At 39.6% G+C, this 19,345-nt stretch overlaps 1 protein-coding gene across 2 annotated transcripts; it reads right to left on the minus strand.

Moving 5' to 3' along the window:
* tmem39a (transmembrane protein 39A) lies at positions 1-17,766 on the minus strand. Of its 2 annotated transcripts, none has more exons than XM_037754044.1 (9): positions 17,405-17,766; positions 9,995-10,208; positions 8,712-8,931; positions 6,708-6,791; positions 6,447-6,601; positions 4,460-4,817; positions 4,095-4,282; positions 3,890-4,010; positions 1-2,362 (listed from the first exon to the last, which is right to left on the minus strand). In XM_037754044.1, the coding sequence occupies exons 2-9, from the start codon at positions 10,105-10,107 to the stop codon at positions 2,123-2,125; spliced, it is 1,479 nt and encodes a 492-aa protein (XP_037609972.1). In that variant the 5' UTR covers positions 10,108-10,208; positions 17,405-17,766; the 3' UTR covers positions 1-2,122. The 2 variants fall into 2 exon arrangements, with proteins under 2 accessions (XP_037609972.1, XP_037609964.1); XM_037754036.1 differs by having other exon boundaries at positions 8,712-8,934.
* Positions 17,767-19,345: the final 1,579 nt, after the last annotated feature.

Consider the following 19,345-nt stretch of genomic DNA (forward strand, 5'->3'; position numbering starts at 1 on the left):
TTAAATACATGACAACTTGACCTTTAAGGTACATTTTGAACCGATATGCAATTAATTTGCGATAAATCACCATTGACTATGGACAATCATGCGATTAAAAATTGTAATCGATTGACAGCCCTATTTGTTACATTTCTGGGTGTGCTTTGAGTTTAAAGATACCAATAGTATCTCAGTCCCCTCTCACTTGTTGACACTCTGGTGTAAGTTTGTAAAGACTGGTGCTGTAACTCTTCTCCAGATAGCCAATGATGTGAAACAAGCAGATACTGATCGTAAAAACACAGTAACAAAAGTGAATGAGGAAGAATACAGCATTCTCTGCAGAGGCAGTGGACAAGAGTACCTAAAGTGTCCTTTCCTACAGACTGATCTCAAGTCAGTTTGTAGGAAAGTTTTATTCCACTTGATGGTATAAATCCACACTGAGGCTCTGCTTTAAGCAAAAGTTTAACAATTTGATGGGAAAAGCTAATCCACCCTCTTATCTGCCCGTTAAATATGAAGCTACTGCAGGCAGCTGGTTAGCTGAACTCAGCATAAAGACTGGAAACAGAGGGAAACAGCTAGCCTGGTTCTGTCTAATGGTTACAAACATGTTACATCGTCTTTGTTTTAATTCGAACAATAATCAAAGTGTGAAAAAAACTTTTGCTGTTTTACGGGGGGGTTATTTGCCAGAACATATTCTTGCCCAGACAGTAACTTACCTGGAGTCTCTGTGGTTGCCTGGCAACTGCTCAGAGCCAAGATATAGTCTGGGGCTTTGTCCGAAACCGAATATTATGATATTAATTTATTATACTATGCACTACATACCCAAAACGTGTACTATCGTTCAACATACTTTTGTGTGAATTAACAGTAGTGTGTATCTTTTCGGACGCACTAAGCAGTAATTTATGTCGTCACTTCCTGAGAGCCTCCTCGCCAGCATGGTAACCCGTTCCAACCTCATGTGACCAAAACGACGGTTTGTGAGAATCAGAGTCTGAATTAATTAAAAATGTATATTATGCCGAGCAAAGTGACATCTTATACTTACAGTTAAATTGAAGCGTTATTGATGTTACAGAGTTGTCCATCAACGTCTATTATGAATGTTGTCATCACTACTGCATTGCATTGTGGGATATTTTGCCACCGTGGTGTCCAGCGTTTGCATACTGCAATATTTCACTGGAAATAGTATGCAATTTGCGTACTATTGGTTTCATACAAAGGTTTTGGACATACTAAAAAAAAATCTCACATACTGTTTTAGTGCATTAAATAGAGGGTTAGTGGGGAAATTCGGACGCAACCTGGCACATAGCCAACTGTTAAATGAACAAACAGTCGTTTTTACACTTCAATCTTTTTTCCAATTAAACAAACGAGACATAATGTGTTAACTAGTGAGATTTAGAGGTGCTGGTAAGCAGATTTTGTTATCGTTGGACAGATCAAAGCTAGCCGTTTCCTTGTTTCCAGTCTTTGTGCTATCATTGAGCTAACCGTCGCAATGCTGTTGCCTGAAAAGCAAAGCAAATGACTGAAACCAAAATGTTGAACTTTTGCTTTAAAATCACCCGTGAAAACGTGCTGAAGCTGTTGAGAGCAGTGACGGCGTTCTGCGACCTCAAAGAGCTGCATCCGTTTCACTGGTCTAAGCTCTAAGAGCCTCAGGGATGAAGCAGAACAGCCAATCAGGATTCAGGATCTCAGGCACTTCCACTGCTCTGAGTCGCTCGTCTGGTTTAATGGACTGTCAGAGGCCAGGTCCGCTCTGTGATTGGCCACCTGCACTTAAAATATCTTTGGTGAAAGTCACCTCCCGGCATTCCCTGACTTCCCTGTCGCCTAGCAACAACATAACACAACATGCTAATGTCGTCAGCGTGGTAATGCCCGGCGTAACTCGAAATAGTATACAAAATAAAAATATTCTTTTAAATAGGTTTATATAAACATTGCATTAAAAATAGAACCGTATCAAAACACGATTATGAGTTCACAGTCTGTCCCTTAACCTCCGAGTGTGAGCGCTAAACAACCCTCCCAGTCCTCAACTTTACCAGACCGCCACCCGTCTTCCCTCCACATCCAGAGTTCGTAGGGGAGGTCTCACTGTGCGGAGCCTTCACTGCGGCTTGATCCCCAAACTGTTGGAGGTAAGCGGATAGGAGTAGGCTTTGCCCAGCACGATGCGGTCTCGGAGCAGTTTAAAAAGGACATAGTAGTTGCAGAAGAGAATAAGGCCCAGAGACAAAGTGTGGTTCCAGCGCTCAGAGCGCAGCAGAGAGTATAACTGGTACAAAACCACACTGGACTCGATCCAGATCAGCAAGTTCAGGATCCGCAATGGCTTGTGGAACAGGAACTGGAAGACCAACAGATGGGAAGAGAAGGTTAGTAAAGAAATTACAGTGTATAGAAGGTCAAAGATAAATAATAATGAATATGCAGAGGTGGACACAATAAAATTAAAACGTGCACAATATAATACAACACAGGGTTATACAGGCAGCCGCTATAACCTCTCTGTGTGAAACATTGCAGATTGTTTTGAAGGAGCAGACCTTCAGAGACAATATGAAAATAAAATAAACAAACACAAACCTACTGACATTAAATTACAAGCTCAGTTGGTCATTCTAAATTTAATAAAAAAAACTTCAATACTAGAAATTTATATAACGTCTACGTCAACAGAGCAAACTCCACGAGATGCAGCTGAAAGCACCAGGAAATTTCAGTTGGAAGACCTTGTTTTAAGTTCTTTTTTTTCTGTCAAAAAAAATATTTTTGTGTCATTTTAAGCCTACAGTAGAGACACAAGAAAGAAGACAGGAAACACGAGAAAGAGAGAGAAAGAGAGAGATATGCGACAGAGTTCACCCCCGACCAAACTGGTTTTAGTTCAGGGTCGGTGTCTTAATCCCTGAATGGCGGAGATGCCTGCTCTCCTACGTTTGTGTGGTTAGGTTTTCCTCACACAACCCCACCTGAACATCACCGATTCGACCATTTGCATTTACTTTTCACAGCTTGTAAAAAAACATAAGTGATTTCTTCTTCTTTCTCTGCTCTGATGAATTACTGGGATGTAAATGTAAAATATGATCAACGTGTCACCTGGTGAGCTGAATCAGTCAGATCCTGGTGCATCTCATCGAGATATCAAGCAACTAGATGATGAGGTTAACGGTTGACTAAAGCTTGATTTATACTTGAATCACGGAATTAACGGAGGCGTCACCACCGCAACACACCCGGGCTGTATCCTGTTTTATTATATTCCCCACAGAAGCTGTGTTTACATTGTTTCACTCACTTTATAATGTGCGGTCACTGTATTTACGATGATATGTCATGATGTAATTGTGCTAGAGAGCGGGGGTTCAGTGAGCAGAGAGGGTTTGCAGTGGGGATGCCTCTGTCGGGGGGCCGTTAGTGAAAACAATCTCTACCGACATCAGAAAATTGACGAAGAAAACATAAACAGCTAAAGCTGACCATCACACAAAGTTACACGTTTGAAGCGGTGCATGTCAGCAATGGCATAGCCTTGGAGCCTACACATGTAGCTGCCATACGTACAGCATAAGCCCTAAAAGGGATAGTTTGGGTGTTTTGAAGTGGGGTTTTGGGAGGTACTTATCCATAGTCAGTGTATTACCTACAGTAGATGACAGTCGGCACACCGACGGAGTTAGCAAGGCTGGTCTTTATTTCAAATGAGTTGGTGCATTTCATGCTTTCATAGGTTGCACTGAGCCAATTACAGCTGTGTAGTATTGTTGTATTATATTGTAAAGGTGTCCTTATTATTTCGTCCACCCTCATCTCAGTGAATAATTTACAGGTTACATACATTGTCACTATGATGTTAAGTACAGATACTCACATAAAACCTTGCATGGGAAACATCAGAGGGCAGAGCGACATTATAAGTTCCAACTGCCTTATACAGAGATCGACTGTGTCGTACCAACACGCCCTGAGGCCAAATGGTGCTTTCTGACCACCTGCAACACATGTCAACAACACAGTTATGCACAGAGTCATTGTGATGATCATTGTGATTGTCATGTGCACAGAGCGCCACTCACACATGCTGAGGTGCGTTGCTGTATGAGCCGTGCTCCAGTTTCTGCCAGCGGCCTAGGTGAGCCGCCGAGCGATGAAGCAGGTCGCAGTAACTGGGGGGCAGCAGCTGACTCATCAGCATCACAAACGCATTGATCCACACCATGATCAGGTGCTCACATGACCAGCGCATGTCATAGTACTGGGTGCTCTGTTGGAGTAAAGTGGAAGGATGGGTAAATGTACTTTAAAATGAACAAGAAAACAGGCAACATGAAAGGTAAATGATGTGATGGGGCAGCATGAAAACTCAGTGGAAAATGCATTTACACTTTAACACAAGAATCTTCAATCAAATCTGAATGAAAATGAAATGACAGATACCAACCTTAACAAAGCAGAGAGGCAGGAAGGCTACGTAGTAGGCACTGAACAGCGAGTTGAACAGCACTTCCTTGATTCGCCGGTTGAAGTCGCTCTTCAGTTCCTCCACCTCTGCTCGGATCAACTCCGGCGTGTGCGAGTGTGTGTGTGGCGGGCAGGTGTGCGTAGGCATGTGCGGCGGGCTGGAGAACTGCTCTCTGAGGTTCTCTCGCAACAGGAAGAGGAAGTCACGTGGTCGAAAGAACGGGGTCTCGGTTAGTTCGGTCTGCTGGTGCTCCGGGGGGTAATCGCAGTCAGCCGCTGCCGTTTGGCTTTTCCCTCCCTCCTGATGGAAACAGCAAAGCGGGACGTACACGCCAAATCTGGCAATGGAGGAGGGCGGTGAGCGAGCGAGGATAAGAGAGAAGAGCAGAAAGTTTTAGTTTCAAATGATGGATGAAAAGGAAGATGTATGATGTGAAAACATCACGCATATTTAAAATGAGACATTAAAGGAGGGTGGGTCCATAACTTCCATTTCCATTAGCACACACATAAAAAAAGGACAAAACAGCAACATGCTCATCATGAACAACCTGATTAATAGCTATTTGTAGCTATTGTTTCGAAAATCTTGTGGTGGCCAAAAGGAAACATCTCATTTTAATGTATGTTATATAGGGTTATTTTTCACGGTGATAAGTTTAAAGCTCCCATATTGTAAAAAGTGACATTTACACAAGCAGGTTTAAGTGCTATATAAATACTGTGAAAGTATCGAAACGCTCAATCCATGGAGAAATACACACAGCCGTATTCAGAAACCGTGCCTTTCAATGAGCCGTCAGGATTTCTGTGATTTCGTGATGTCACAAATATAGAATATATAGACCATTTCACAGTTTTAAAGGTAAATATTCTAAATGTGTTCCAGCTTATTTACAGTTGCAGTGTATGTGAATGACATCAGCTGACAGGAAGTAAATGTGGACCCAAGCTGTTGCCTAACAACACAATTCTATTGATTCTTTATGTAACGTAATGTATTCAGGCAGACAGTATAAAATAAGGATTTTTTTTAACATTACAGCATGTAAGCATGTTCTAGTAGAAACACAAAATCCAAGTATGAACCTGAAAATGAGCACGATATGGGACCTTTAATTTTTTCCGTCCACCACTGCACCACGACAGCAATGTCATGGTTTGTGTATGAAGGAAATTTTTTGCATACGATTCACTCCTTGACCCCTTTGGCACATCGACAGAATCAAAACAAAAAGAAATCGAACTTAAATAGAGTTTTTTTTTCCCCATTTCTTTCAGGGTTTGATGCCACAGTAACTAGAGAACCAGATAACCCACAACTTTACGAATCACGTTTTGCTGACTCCAGTTCTGGCTTTAACTCAAAACTGGGACAGGTGTAATGTGACAGTTTGTGGTATTGTGGTTTCTGTGCGTCACAAACATTTTAAACATGATGGTACATTAGATTTCAACCAGCCACCACTTTGGCTCCACTACGTGTGTGTGTGTGTGTGTGTGTGTGTGCGCGCATGTAGGTCAGTTAAAGTGTCACTTTGCCTCAAACAAAGTACTTATCAGATCGCCAAACCGCCCCTACATTGGAATCAAGGCTGCATCCGACAATTTCTGTAACTTCACAATTCGACGTTCACACCCACTGTAAAAAGTAAAGTGTGCAAAGGTGTAAAATGTAAGAAGGGTTTTAACTTCTCCCTCAAGTTCCATTTTTTTCACACAACTTCTTCGTTTTTTGTGAAACAACTGAGTGAAAGACTATGAATGACTGTGGAGAGACAGAGTTCACTGTCATCCCTGTGTGTATGATTCATTGCGTCTCGCCGCCCTCTATGATGGCAGGCCATTCAGAACAAGTATTAAAAAAGGTATAAACACTTTTGCCTTGAGATGTGGTCGGATGACAACTTGTACAAGCATAACCTGGCCTTTAGAGGGTGGGGGTTGGGGGTGTATGAAAGACTCACGGGTATCCCAGGAAGAGGAGGTTGAGCACAGAGTGGTTCTTGCAGAGGTTGACCAGTGTCCAGCAGAGCACCCAGCCGCACATGGTCAGCAGGCTGAGCCGAGCTGCGATCAGAGCCACGTATCGGAGCAGTGATCCGCCGCTGCTGTGAGACACCTGGACGAGACAGAATCACTCACGGTTACCAGAAAGACATCAGTGGGGTTTGAATCCCACGTGTGTATTAAAATGTGTGAGTGTGTGTACAGATCTGTGTGTTTACCTCAGAAACTATAGTCCATACAAGCCTCCTGGCCAACATGACTGTGATGAAGATAGCCAGGTGGTAGTCCATTAGATGGAAGTTCTGTTCAAATGGAGAGCAGAAAGACGGCGTCATTGTTTTTCCATGGAGACATTTTTTAAATCATACATGTTAAATTAGACCTGAACCCACCCAATAAAATTATCTTAAGTTATGAGCTCTTAATAGACAAATGTTGGTGTGCAGCGGCTGAACAAAACACCAAAAACCTGCACAACCTGACACTTTTGCCAAAACATATATTTCAGGGTAAGGTGAGGTTCATCATTTTTGGTGTTTATCATTTTCACACAAAAAAACAAAAAAAGAAACTCGGTTTTTACTTCCTTTGAAGATGCTGTTCCCTGTAATTCTTAGAAAACAAGGTCTCAACCGCAGCACAGAATATGTTAGAGAAAAGAGAAAAATGGAACTACTGATTAAGCAGAAGTAACTTAACCCTTTGAACTCCGCAATAGAAATGGTCCGCTAGTGCCTAAATTTGTAATTTTTGCACACATGTAATTTCTTGGAGTATTTTCAAATGCTTCAAATGCCGAAAATATATATAAAATATAGTGTGTTATGAATAAAATACAAAAAGCAGACATGTTTTTTCATAAAATGTTACTACATAAACAAACGAAACATATTGAGCCAAAAGATTTCTAAATGTAGAAAAATATACAAAATATTTCTTAACACTCCATAAGTTATTTGAACTAGGCACATTTTTTTTTGTTTTTGAGATCATTTTTATGAGCAGATCAAGTGCAAATGCGTTTTGAAAGTTTTGTGACGTTCCACACGTAACGCAACAACGTCATCACAAGCATACACTGTGATGAATTGAAAGACCAAAGCCGTAGCTTTCTGCTGCCTCTAGCTATTATGTTGTTTTTTTTATTTAAGATTGATTTAAACAGGATCATGCCAACAACCATCTCCAGCAGCCGCCTGTGGAAGATCCATTTTTAAAGGGATAAAGTAAAAGAAAAAAAAGAAAACAATAAATAGTTAAGCTACAGCAGGTGTCTCCAACAAGTAGCTTGCTACCTGTTTCTGAGAGGCTAAAGGTTCAAAGAATATGTACATCAATTTGATAACACAAAGTCACTTTGTAAACCTGTGTTCTTCTACACTGACACAAACTGATTATTTGCCAATCAGCTGTTAATTAAACCAGTTACGCTGATTTCAAGTTTGGTTACATCAGTGACGCCTTAAATTAGACGATGTTAGCCGACTATCAAGAGCACACCAGATTTGACAATGACTGCGGAAAAAAGCCAGGACAGTAAAAGGCAAAAAATATACTATTTTCATGAGGAATGGGTAACAGGATTTTTTTTCATTTATGTGAATGACAAATGTATGCGTCTCATTTGCAGTGCGAGCGTGTCAGTAGGTAAAAGATGTAACGTCGAGCGCCACTTCGCCGAAGTCCATAGCAACTTTTTATGTGACTTTGCGGCTGGTAGCAGTCTACGAACACACAAGGTAAAGGAGCTGAAAACCACAGTCTCTGTTTAACAAACTGACAAAGAGGGCCAAAGCAGCAACTGAGGCTTCGTTTAATGGCGCACATCCTAACAAAACACAGAAAGCCCTTCGCCTGTGGCGGGATTGTAATAGAGGCGATGACCGCGGTGGCTGAAATGTTATTAAAAGACTATAAAAGTAAGACAGATATTATGTCTGACCCCTGAGCAACAGTGTTTATACTGTAGATGGAATTTGTATATTGTGATTTTATTTTTTAATATTCAAAATATTAATAAATTGACATTTTTTAATAACAAAAAAAAAGATGAGCCCTGTTCTTGGATATCAAGTGTTCACATTTAGGGTTAGTGTGAGTATCAAGTTAGTGCTTTCATTTTTTAAAGTTAAAAAAAAAAAGAGCTATGATTTCAAGTTGCCTGTAACAACAGAGGCGATGGTGTGTGTGTGTTAAGTGTGTGTTTGTGTGTGTGTTCTTACAAGCGAGGTAGAGGCAGCAGGGTGGCTGTATGGGTACCACCACACCGTCCTGTAGATGTTCATGTACTGGACAAACAAGGCCACCAGCAAATAGAGAAAGAGCAGGAACTCAAACAGCAGGCAGCTGTCCAACGGCAGCTCGGGGATCCTCGAGTGACGGACCGGCTCCGGAGTAATGAGGGCCGAGAGAGGGGGCGCAGACAGACCCACCAAGTTACTGCTTCTGGACGAAAACACACACAAACATAAACGCAAACACAAACACACATATCTGTGATTGTGTCACATCACACCTGCTGCACATTCCTACTTCTCAAACCACGACTGTAAGAGCTTAAGAAGTACGAAGCTCAGGATGAATCTCGTTTTTTTTTTTTGGAGTAAATATCAACCCAAGCCAATCAATAACTAAGTGAAATATCTATTAGGGCATCCTGCCAGTTTTAAGAGGAATAAAGCTAATAATTAGTCATTTTAACAGTCAATTAGCAACTATTTTGACAAACAATTAATTGTTTAACAGTTCCAGCTTCTCAACTGCGAGAGCTTGTTGAGTTTCTTTGTTTCATGTGATATATCTTTGGGTCGATTAGACGAGCAATCTGAAGATATCACCATCACAGTGTTCTGACATTTTTATAGACTTGAATCTATTAATCAAGAAGATAATCTGCAGATTAATCAATAATAAAAATAAAGTTTGGTTGAAGCTCTAAAGAGGATACTGTTGAAATATTTGTGTTTGACTTCATTTGTGCAAAATGTATCTTTGCACTTTGCGTCTTATGTGGTGTAATATACAAACGAAACTGATCTGAATTAGTGCTGAAAAAGTCTTCAGCTGAGCTGCGTTAGTATTCAATCGATATTCAATTGTATACCAATTGTATGCAAAGTATTTGTGTTTTTCATGAAAGGGGGTTGATAAAGGGAGGTGTTAGAATAAGAGCTGCAACAACGTTATTTTCATTATCAATTAATCTCCTGATTATTTATTCAATTTCAGTCAGTCAACTTGCGTGGAATAAGTCAATAATGTGAATGTACAATATGTATAGCAGATGTTTGCTACAGGTGGAGCTTTGGAAATACTAAACGAACAGCAGCAGCGGCAGCAAAAGAACACAGGTCGGATTCAAACCCCGGGCCGCTGCGGTACCAGGTGAGCTACCAGGTGAGCTACCAGGTGAGCTACCAGGTGAGCTACCAGGTGAGCTACCAGGTGAGCTACCACGGCACCCCTCAAAATGAAGCTTTAACGACAGACAGCATTTCCTGCTCACCTGTTCCTGAGGGTTGTACCATTGCCGATGTTGCCTCCAACCAAAGTCTGCAGGGACGGCAGAGCAGAGCGACTTAGCTGCTGTCTGCTGGGACCCCTGCGACCTCCTGGCATGGTCGCCAGTTACCGTGGAAACCACGGACGCCACCCACCAACCAACAGCCGCCGGGAGTCCTCCCCTTCTCCTCAATGAGCAACCATGTACAGCCAGGCCACTGCAGAGGAAAAGACAAGACTGAGTCAGAACAAGTAAACAGGTCACGTAAAAAAAAACTAAAAACCAACAAACCTGAGGCCTAAACAACATTAACAGCACCCTGGAGTCACATGAAGTGTGATCAGAGTATAGATCTGGCCCAAGGGATTTACTTTACTTTGTTTATAAGTAAACAGTAGTGAAGTTATTTTGGGGGGAGAGTTATTAGAGCACTGCACAGATGATCAAGCTGGTTTTTCCTTTAGTGATATTTTTTTGTCCATCAAGTTTATTTGCCAATCAGCATAATAGCAAACTGGCTTATCATTAGCAATCTGGGAGAGAAAATTAGTAATGTTTCTAGTATACCTCAAGCGCATTTTTTATCTTTAAAAACTGATGTGTTTGACTGTTAGAGGCGTGATTCCCTTTAATGGTACATTTTTGGAAGACGTGTAATGTTCCCGCTATGTACAACAAACTTAACATCCTGGGTTTTATTTTAGGCATCTGCCCAGTTACATATTCTAACGGAGGTTTAAAGAGGTAAAAATAATGTCAATATTGTAAGATTTGTCAGTTTGGTACTGCTCTAATCAGCCTTTATCGGTCAGGTGAAAGAAATTACATGTCATCATGACATAAACTACGTCAGCGGTACATTTCAACCCTCACAAACCTGCCAGGGTTTTCCCCAGGAAATTTTTGAGCAGAGGTCGTGAGCCACTCATATCCTGACGCATCTGGTTTTATGATCAGTTTAGTTAGTAGAAGATAGCCTAAAAACAACAGACACACACATTAAATATATGGCTGTTGTGTGAAATAGCCTCTGCTCGTTTTTTAAGATTATTTTTTTGCATTTTTGCTTTTATTGGACAATTGAGGGGGGGGGGGGGGGTATGAGATGTCAATACTTAAACATTTCATAATTACAAATACTTTCCTTAGCCATCAATGACAATAAACTGAATTTATTTGGGTTTTGAACTGCTGGTCGGACAAAACAAGTTTATGGTGGTTAAGTTTATTTTAAGGGTGTGCTTCATAGTGGTGTGCACAGTTTTGAATTACACTGTGAGGTGTACAGGACAAAATGTTAGACACACCTCTCATTATAGTGCAATACAGCTCCACCACAAACTACAGCCTCTTAAGTTGAATCAACACCTCTTTGAAATAGTTTCAACATAAACTAATGAAGGTAAGGTTTATTGCAGGACTGCTGTATTAGACTGCATTAGTTTTAACTGGTTGAGTGTAAACAAACTGACTCAGGGTACTTGGCTTTTCCCCCGGAGGTTCATTCACTTCAGAAAACAGCTTCACTTATGACCACAGCTACCAGATCAGAGAACCATCTCAGAGCAACACAGAGCCGTCACCAAACCTACGACTAGCGAGAGTATCAGACCTGTTCATATGCGGTCTGCCTGCTGAAGCTCACGCTGGGAAACCCAACCCTAACCCAGCGTCTAGACCGCAAGCATCAGGTCAGTGTTGCACAAGTGTCACGACAGAGCTGAGGCAAGACTGAAGCGACCGTCTATACCAGCTACACCGATGCATAATATGAATAATTTAAATTAAACGGCACTAATCATTTTGACCGCTAGATAACGATCTCACACTAAAAAATAGGGATGCACCAATACCGGATCGGATATCGGACTGATACTGATCCAAATAGCTGGATCGGATAGCGTGACATTGGCGCCGATCTATTTAATTCATTTTTATGTTTATATACCATAGACATTATACAATGAATTTTTTATTTATGTTTAAGTTTTTTTTTTACCAAGTCGCTGGTGTATGATTTATAATTCTAATAATAAAGAACAATTAGATTAGTTCATATCTATGTATTTATTGGTCAAATTGTTTTACAAAGTCAGAAAAGCAATGTTTAAGTCAAGCCTGATGTTGAATTACACATAAATAAATGATCCCCATCACTTCCACACAGTGAGGCATACAGCTTATTAATTAAACATTGGTATCAGATCGGTACTCGTATCGGCCGAGAACCAAAGCCAAGTTATCGCTATCGGTATCAGGACTGGAAAAGTTAGATCGGTGCATCCCTACTAAACGATGAATGTTCTCCCACAGCTGATAAAGTTTGAAAAAAAACTTAATTTGTATACCACTTTTCAAAACAGAATTAATGAACAAACAGCAAGAAATGTGAAAACATGCCATCAGAAATAATACAATCAAAGAAAAAGGTAAGATAATGAGTAAATAAAAGATATCACGATAAAAGGTTAATAATTACAATGACAAAATAATGATAAAACCTCAAAATGTATAGTCAATTGTAGCAATGCAGTAAAGTAGTGTTTATTGGCCATCAACCTCATTTACACGCGTATTATCGAAAGAAAAATAGACTAAATAAACGCTTCAGGTCGCGATTACGCCCGTGACACGCAGCTGAAAAGCGAGTCTGTCCAGAGCCGGAGTAGACAGCTGAATAGATTAACATGAGGGCGTATCGGTTGCGTCAGACGTGCGCGTGAAAAACGCGACTGATGCGCGTTTGATACGCTTGCGGTCTTGACACGGTAAGTGTATGTCTGCATGAAATGACTGACGAGGAGTATTCACTCAATAGCCGACATGTCTTTTGAGGCATTTCCATTAGTGCTAGAGCTGTCAGCAGACACTTTATACAGAATATGTTCACTGAGAAACTGACACCCTGTCAGCCTAAACACTACCTGAGGAAGATATCTGAACCTCTTCTCAGCCCCCAGTCTACCAGCACAAATGTGCTTATAGAATTCATAATCATAGGCCTTTTTCACAGCCCAGATCTTAACTCATCATAAGTGTATGATTATTAACGTTAGCAATGGCATGCCATTGAGCCGGCATGAACAATACTCTTGACACACCGAATTGGAATGCAGCCATTAATTATGTTGTCATTGAATACACCTGTGCTTCTACTGCTAGCACAGGTCAAACCAGCTGTTGAAACAATTAGCTCTCCAAACATTTGCATACTCATAGACATGTAAAAAATAATAGTGTGGATGTGGAAGGTTATGGAGAATTTTTTGCAAAAGATGACCTACATTGTAATTGTTTTCTTCTCTCAGCACTTTTGCGTCAATGTGTTGGTTTTTAGTCCTAAAGATATGATTTTTTGATTTACTGTCATTATTTTATATGTTATTTATATTATTATATTGGGCTGTTCTAGTGTTAAAAATAAGGAAATTAATAAAAAGATATATAGCCTTGTTAATGAGAAACAGCTTGCCTGAAGATATAGTTTAATTATTTGATTTACATTTTTGCATTTAATTTGTCAAACAATCCCACAAAATTCATCCAAATCGCTAATTTTACACAAACGTCCTGCAGTTATTGACTATTCACTATTTATGTTAATTGTATAGTTTATCAGTTGTTCTGTACTGTTGTTGTTATGCATTGAATTTAATGTGAAATATCCATAAAATATATGTCACTTAGTCAGGGGTCGTCAGTTTACTCAATGATAGAAAAGGGGTCCCTTAAGGAAAAAGGTTGGGAACCACTGGACCAGTCTACCTTGTGCACATGCATGCTCTATAAATACCAGGCAATGCTTAATTCAATTGAAGGTGCTGCATATGCTGTATTACTCAAAAGGTTAACTTCCCAGCATTTGTCCTGATGCATCATCACTGTAATAAGTGTAATTCTGCAGAGGGCACCTTGCTACATAGTCTGGCCTGCGGTACAGGGAGGACATTTTCAGAATCTTTTCCAAAGTGGTAGTTCTGACATTGTGTCCTCCTGACCCCCAAGCTGATTATCCTTGGCGCAGCAGAGGCACTGAACAGGAAGCCTCAAAGACAATTTATTGCCTATATGGCCTTACAGCCGTGAAGAAAGTTCTGCTCCAGCACTGGAAAACCCCAGAAAACCCCCTCAGTACTCCACTGGCTTAATGATTTTTCTAATACTCTTCACTTGGAGAGAATCAGGTTTGAAAATGCTTCAATTAAAACACATGATGAAAAAGACTAGGCTAGTCCCGCCGCCCTTTATCAGCCGGTGATAGGCACCTAAAACGAAACACAAACCAGAGCCAGATACCATCCAACCTCCGTGTGCATCAACATTTCCTTTATGCTCATATGAAACATGATGAGATGATAGTACAGCACGCTCTGTGGTCAGTGTGTAGCTCCAATATTATACAATATTTAAGCTGAATCTTCAACAGGAAACAGAGATTAACACGCACGCACGCGCACACACACACACACACACACACACACACACACACACACACACACACACACACACACACACACACACACACACACACACACACACACACACACACACACACACACACACACACACACACACACACACACACACACACACACACACACACACACACACACACACACACACACACACACACACACACACACACACACACACACGGGACCAAACTTGCAGTTGAAAGTCAAAAGTGAAAACAGGAACTATGAACTAGAGAAACTAACTACATCGGAGGGATTGCAGGATGGCATTTTGTAAGTTTGTGGAAGTGCAAGGGGTTTCCCTCTCAGCACGTCCTTTTAAAACGTGTTTTCAGATTTTCAATACCCTTCCTGTCCAGTGAAAACCACCTATCTCCAGATGTGTTGATTTTGATTGTTTGTGATGAAGTGAAGGATGAAGTGTATATGGGTCAAAATGCTCCTACTTCTTAAAGGTGTTATTGATAACACTGATAACATTCAACCACTAGATGTCACATTCTCCCTCCCCCATTCCATTGCATTTACTTCACAACAAGTTGTTGCCAGGCACTTATCGTCAATCTCCATTTAGCCTTTTTTCCACACTAAGGGACGACCCGGAGATACCACGTGATACCAACTTTGTTTCACTATTGACTCACAAGCCTTGTGTTAGAAGTACGAACCAAACGTCAGATAGCGTCCACAGATATAAACAAAACAGTTTTAATGCCACTATTTTCTTTAACACATTAACACAACTTGCAATGTTTAGGTTGTAGCAGACTCCCTTTTAAAGCTAGAGTGAAGATGAAGAAGATGTTATACTAGCCAGGCTAAATAACACTCCAAACTTGCGCTAAATTTTGGTGAGGAAAAACTGGCTTGGCATTTTCAAAGGAGTCCCTTGACCTCTGACCTCAAGATATGTGAATGAAAATGGGTTCTATGGGTACCCACGAGTCTCCCCTTTACAGAGATGCCCACTTTATGATAATCACATGCAGTTTTGGGGCAAGTCATAGTCAAGTCAGCACACTGACACACTGACAGCTGTTGTTGCCTGTTGGATTTCAGTTTGCCATGTTATGATCTGAGTATATTTTTTATGCTAAATGCAGTACCTGTGAGGGTTTCGGACAATATTTGTCATTGTTTTGTGTTGTTAATTGATTTCCAATATAAATACATACATACATTTGCATAAAGCAGCATATTAGTCCACTCCCATGTTGATAAGAGTGTTAAATACTTGACAAATCTCTTTTTAATGTACATTTTAACCAGATAAAAAAATGTGTGATTAATTTGCGATTAATTGTGATTAATTATGGACACTCATGCAATCAATCGCGATTAAATATTTTAATTCATATTAATTGTTTTCAGGAAAAGCCATACTTTTATTTGGCACCTTTCTAAAAGTTCTGTGGATGTATTATTATTTTACAAAATATTTGTCTATATTAAAATGTTATTAATAAGACCTTTAAACTAAATAAACTATTCAAACCCCTCTTGGATCAGCCATCAGCCATCACAAAGCTGAAAACAGGGCAGTTTTTTTGAGCTCATGTAAGTTGACTTTTTTAGAGATACGTGGAAAAGCATATATGATGATTTTATAGAATATGATGCATTGCTGTCAGCGTAGATTAAACTACCCAACAGCATATAAAGGAGTTAGTTATTTGCAACATGCATATTAATGCAGCAGTAACATTAATCCATAAACACCATATATAATATAAACAGGGGACATTTTACTGCACAAAAACTTTTACTTTTGACACTTACAGTACTTTTTACTTAAGTAAGGTTTTTAATGTATAAGAGTTGTACTTGCAGAGGAGTATTTTTCATAGTGTGGTATTAGTACTTTTACTTAAGTAAAGTCTCTGAATACTTCTTCCATAAATTGTTAAAAATATTTGTCTATATTAAAATGTTATCAATAAGAGCTTTAAACTAAATAAACAATTTAAACCCCTCTTGGATCAGCCATCACAAAGCTGAAAACAGGGCTGTTTTTCTGAGCTCATGAAAGTTGACGTGGACAAGCATATATGATGATTTTATAGAATATGATGCATTGCTGTCAGTGTAGATTAAACTACCCAATGGTTTATAAAGGAGTTAAAATTAGCACAACCTCAAAATCAGTAATTTGCAACATGTATATTAATGCAGCAGTAATCCATAAACACCATATATAATATAAACAGGGGACATTTTACAGAACAAAAACTTTTACTTTTGACACTTACAGTACTTACATAATTTGACTTAAGTAAGGTTTTTAATGTATAAGAGTTGTGCTTGCAGAGGAGTATTTTCATAGTGTGGTATTAGTACTTTTACTTGAGTAAAGTCTCTGAATACTTCTTCCACAACTGTTAACAAAGCAACAGTATATAAAGGAGTTCAAATTAACCTCAAAAGCAGTAATTTGCAACATGCATATTAATGCAGCAGTAATCCATAAACACCATATATAATATAAAACACTGACAGGGAACATTTTACTGCACAAAAACTTTGACTTAAGTAAGGTTTTTAATGTGTAAGAGTTGTGTTTGCAGTGGAGCATTTCCATAGTGTGGTATTAGTACTTTTATTAAGTAAAGCCTCTGAATACTTTGAGCTGAAAGTGTTGACTTTTCTTTGGAGAACACTTTGTTAGGAAGTGCTCTGTTTTGTGTGCAGACTTGCTAAGACATGCAGTGAAGCTGCTGCCTGCCTGGATCCTGATCCTGACACCAGCAGCAGCAGCAGCAGCAGTAGCAGCAGCAGCAGCAGCAGCAGCAGCAGCAGCGTTGTCATGTTGTACACGGCGGAAACTTGCGAACACACTTTAACTACGACGTTAAAACACACACATGAAGATATAAGTAGCTAGCTTTCAGCTTGCAGATTTGAAAGCTGCATAGTTTAGAAACAGATCCTCGTTACTCACACGACAACACACGGGGGGGTGAAGTGGACGAGGATGCATCAGTCAGTTGTTGTGTGTCTTCCAGCCTGACGAGTCCAGACAGCACCGAGCATTTTCTCTCCTTCTTCCAGCTTCAGTGTCTCCGCTCTGCTGTCTCTGTGTCTCTGTGTCTCTGTGTGAAGACGAGCTGCCACGGCACCGGAGATACTGGAGGCTGGCTTTCTCTCCGAGGTTAAACACATATAAAAAGGTCTTTAAAAGTTAGCCCGGGGCTTCAGGAGCAACAGTGTAAATGCGTTGCACAGAGACCGACGTGGCAAACCCGCACCTCCTCTCTCTGCTCCGTCATCAACCTGCGACTCAAACAAGACGCTCTGCACAGTCGCAGTTTGATAAACACAAGCTGGCTGGTCTGGAGTCAGTGCTGCTTTAACTCTTATATTAATGATGTTAATAACTTGGGTTATTATCATTAAAGTCGACGTTCAAATGTGAATTAGAACAATAGACAGTTTTGTTATACCCAAAAGGTAAACATGTTTTATTTTCAATATTATTAATAAACACAAACTGACTGTACAGTGTAAAAACAATAAAGAGAAATCCTTAAAAACATCAATGAAAGAGAGATATAAACTGGGAGAAATAAAGGCTTAACTTTCTTAAATAAATAATAAACAAAACAACTTTTTGTTTTACATTGGCTCAAAGCCTCAGAAATAATACAATAATGTCTTTATTCTGCATGTGCATTGTTGATGTTTTATATATGTTTATTTATTTTATTTTACCTTTATTTAACCAGGTAGTACTCATTCTTACACACTTATATATTGTAAACTTTGTTATGCAACTACCAACACATAATTGTCTTTAGAAAAACTTTACAACTATCATTAAAGTCAAAGTTCAAATGTGAATTAGAACAATAAACAGTTTTGTTATACCCAAAAGGTAAAAGGTTTATTTTCACTACTATTAATAAACAAACTGACTGTACAGTGTAAATACAATAAAGAGAAATAAAAAATCCTTAAAAACATCAATGAAAGAGTGATATAAACTGGGAGAAATAAAGCCTTAACTTTCTTAAATAAATAATAAACAAAACAACTTTTTGTTTTACAAGAATGTCTTTATTCTGCATGTGCATTGTTAATGTTTTATATATTGTAAACTTTGTTATGCAACTACCAACACATTATTGTCTTTGGAAAACTTTAAAACTATCATTAAAGTCAAAGTTCAAATGTGAATTACAACAATAGACAGTTTTGTTATACCTAAAAGGTAGATGGTTTCTTTTCAATATTATTAATAAACACAAACTGACTACAGTGTAAAAACAATAAAGAGAAATAAAAAAATCCTTAAAAACATCAGTGAAAGAGTCAACAGCTTTAATTCCATGTTTAAGTGATAATAGTTCAATGTGTATTTCTGAAATATACCACAATATATGCAAAAAGTGGAGAAAGGAAACTAGGTACGTTTCCAGAACTGTACATTGAAAAAATAGTGTTATATTTTCCTATTGTGCTGACAACATTATATTAAAAAGAAAAAAACAAGTCACATTTCTTAATGGTTGCGCCCTAGGCGACCGCCTAAAGCCTTTATGGCCTATGCCTTAAGCCGGCCCTGGTTGTCAAGAATACACATTCACAGTGGCGATATAAACTGGAGAAATAAAGCCTTAACTTTCTTAAAGGGACTGTTTGTATCTTCTTACACGTATAAATCAATCCGGGTCAGTGTCCCATGTGCGTTTGCGTGTGGCTACGCTGTTCAGACTCAGACTCCAACACAAACTACACGGAAGCACTAAAACCGCAAAGTTAAATCTAGTGAAGCCCGTCTTGCAAAACAGTGTTGGCCGGGGTCGGAGGACGCGGAGGAGACCGTAGCTTTGGTCTCCAGGGCCGGAGTCTCTGCTGTACTCTGCTCCTCTGCCTGCCTGCC

This window comes from Sebastes umbrosus, chromosome 2 (genome assembly GCF_015220745.1).
Source record: "Sebastes umbrosus isolate fSebUmb1 chromosome 2, fSebUmb1.pri, whole genome shotgun sequence".
Taxonomy (NCBI): Eukaryota; Metazoa; Chordata; class Actinopteri; order Perciformes; family Sebastidae; genus Sebastes; species Sebastes umbrosus.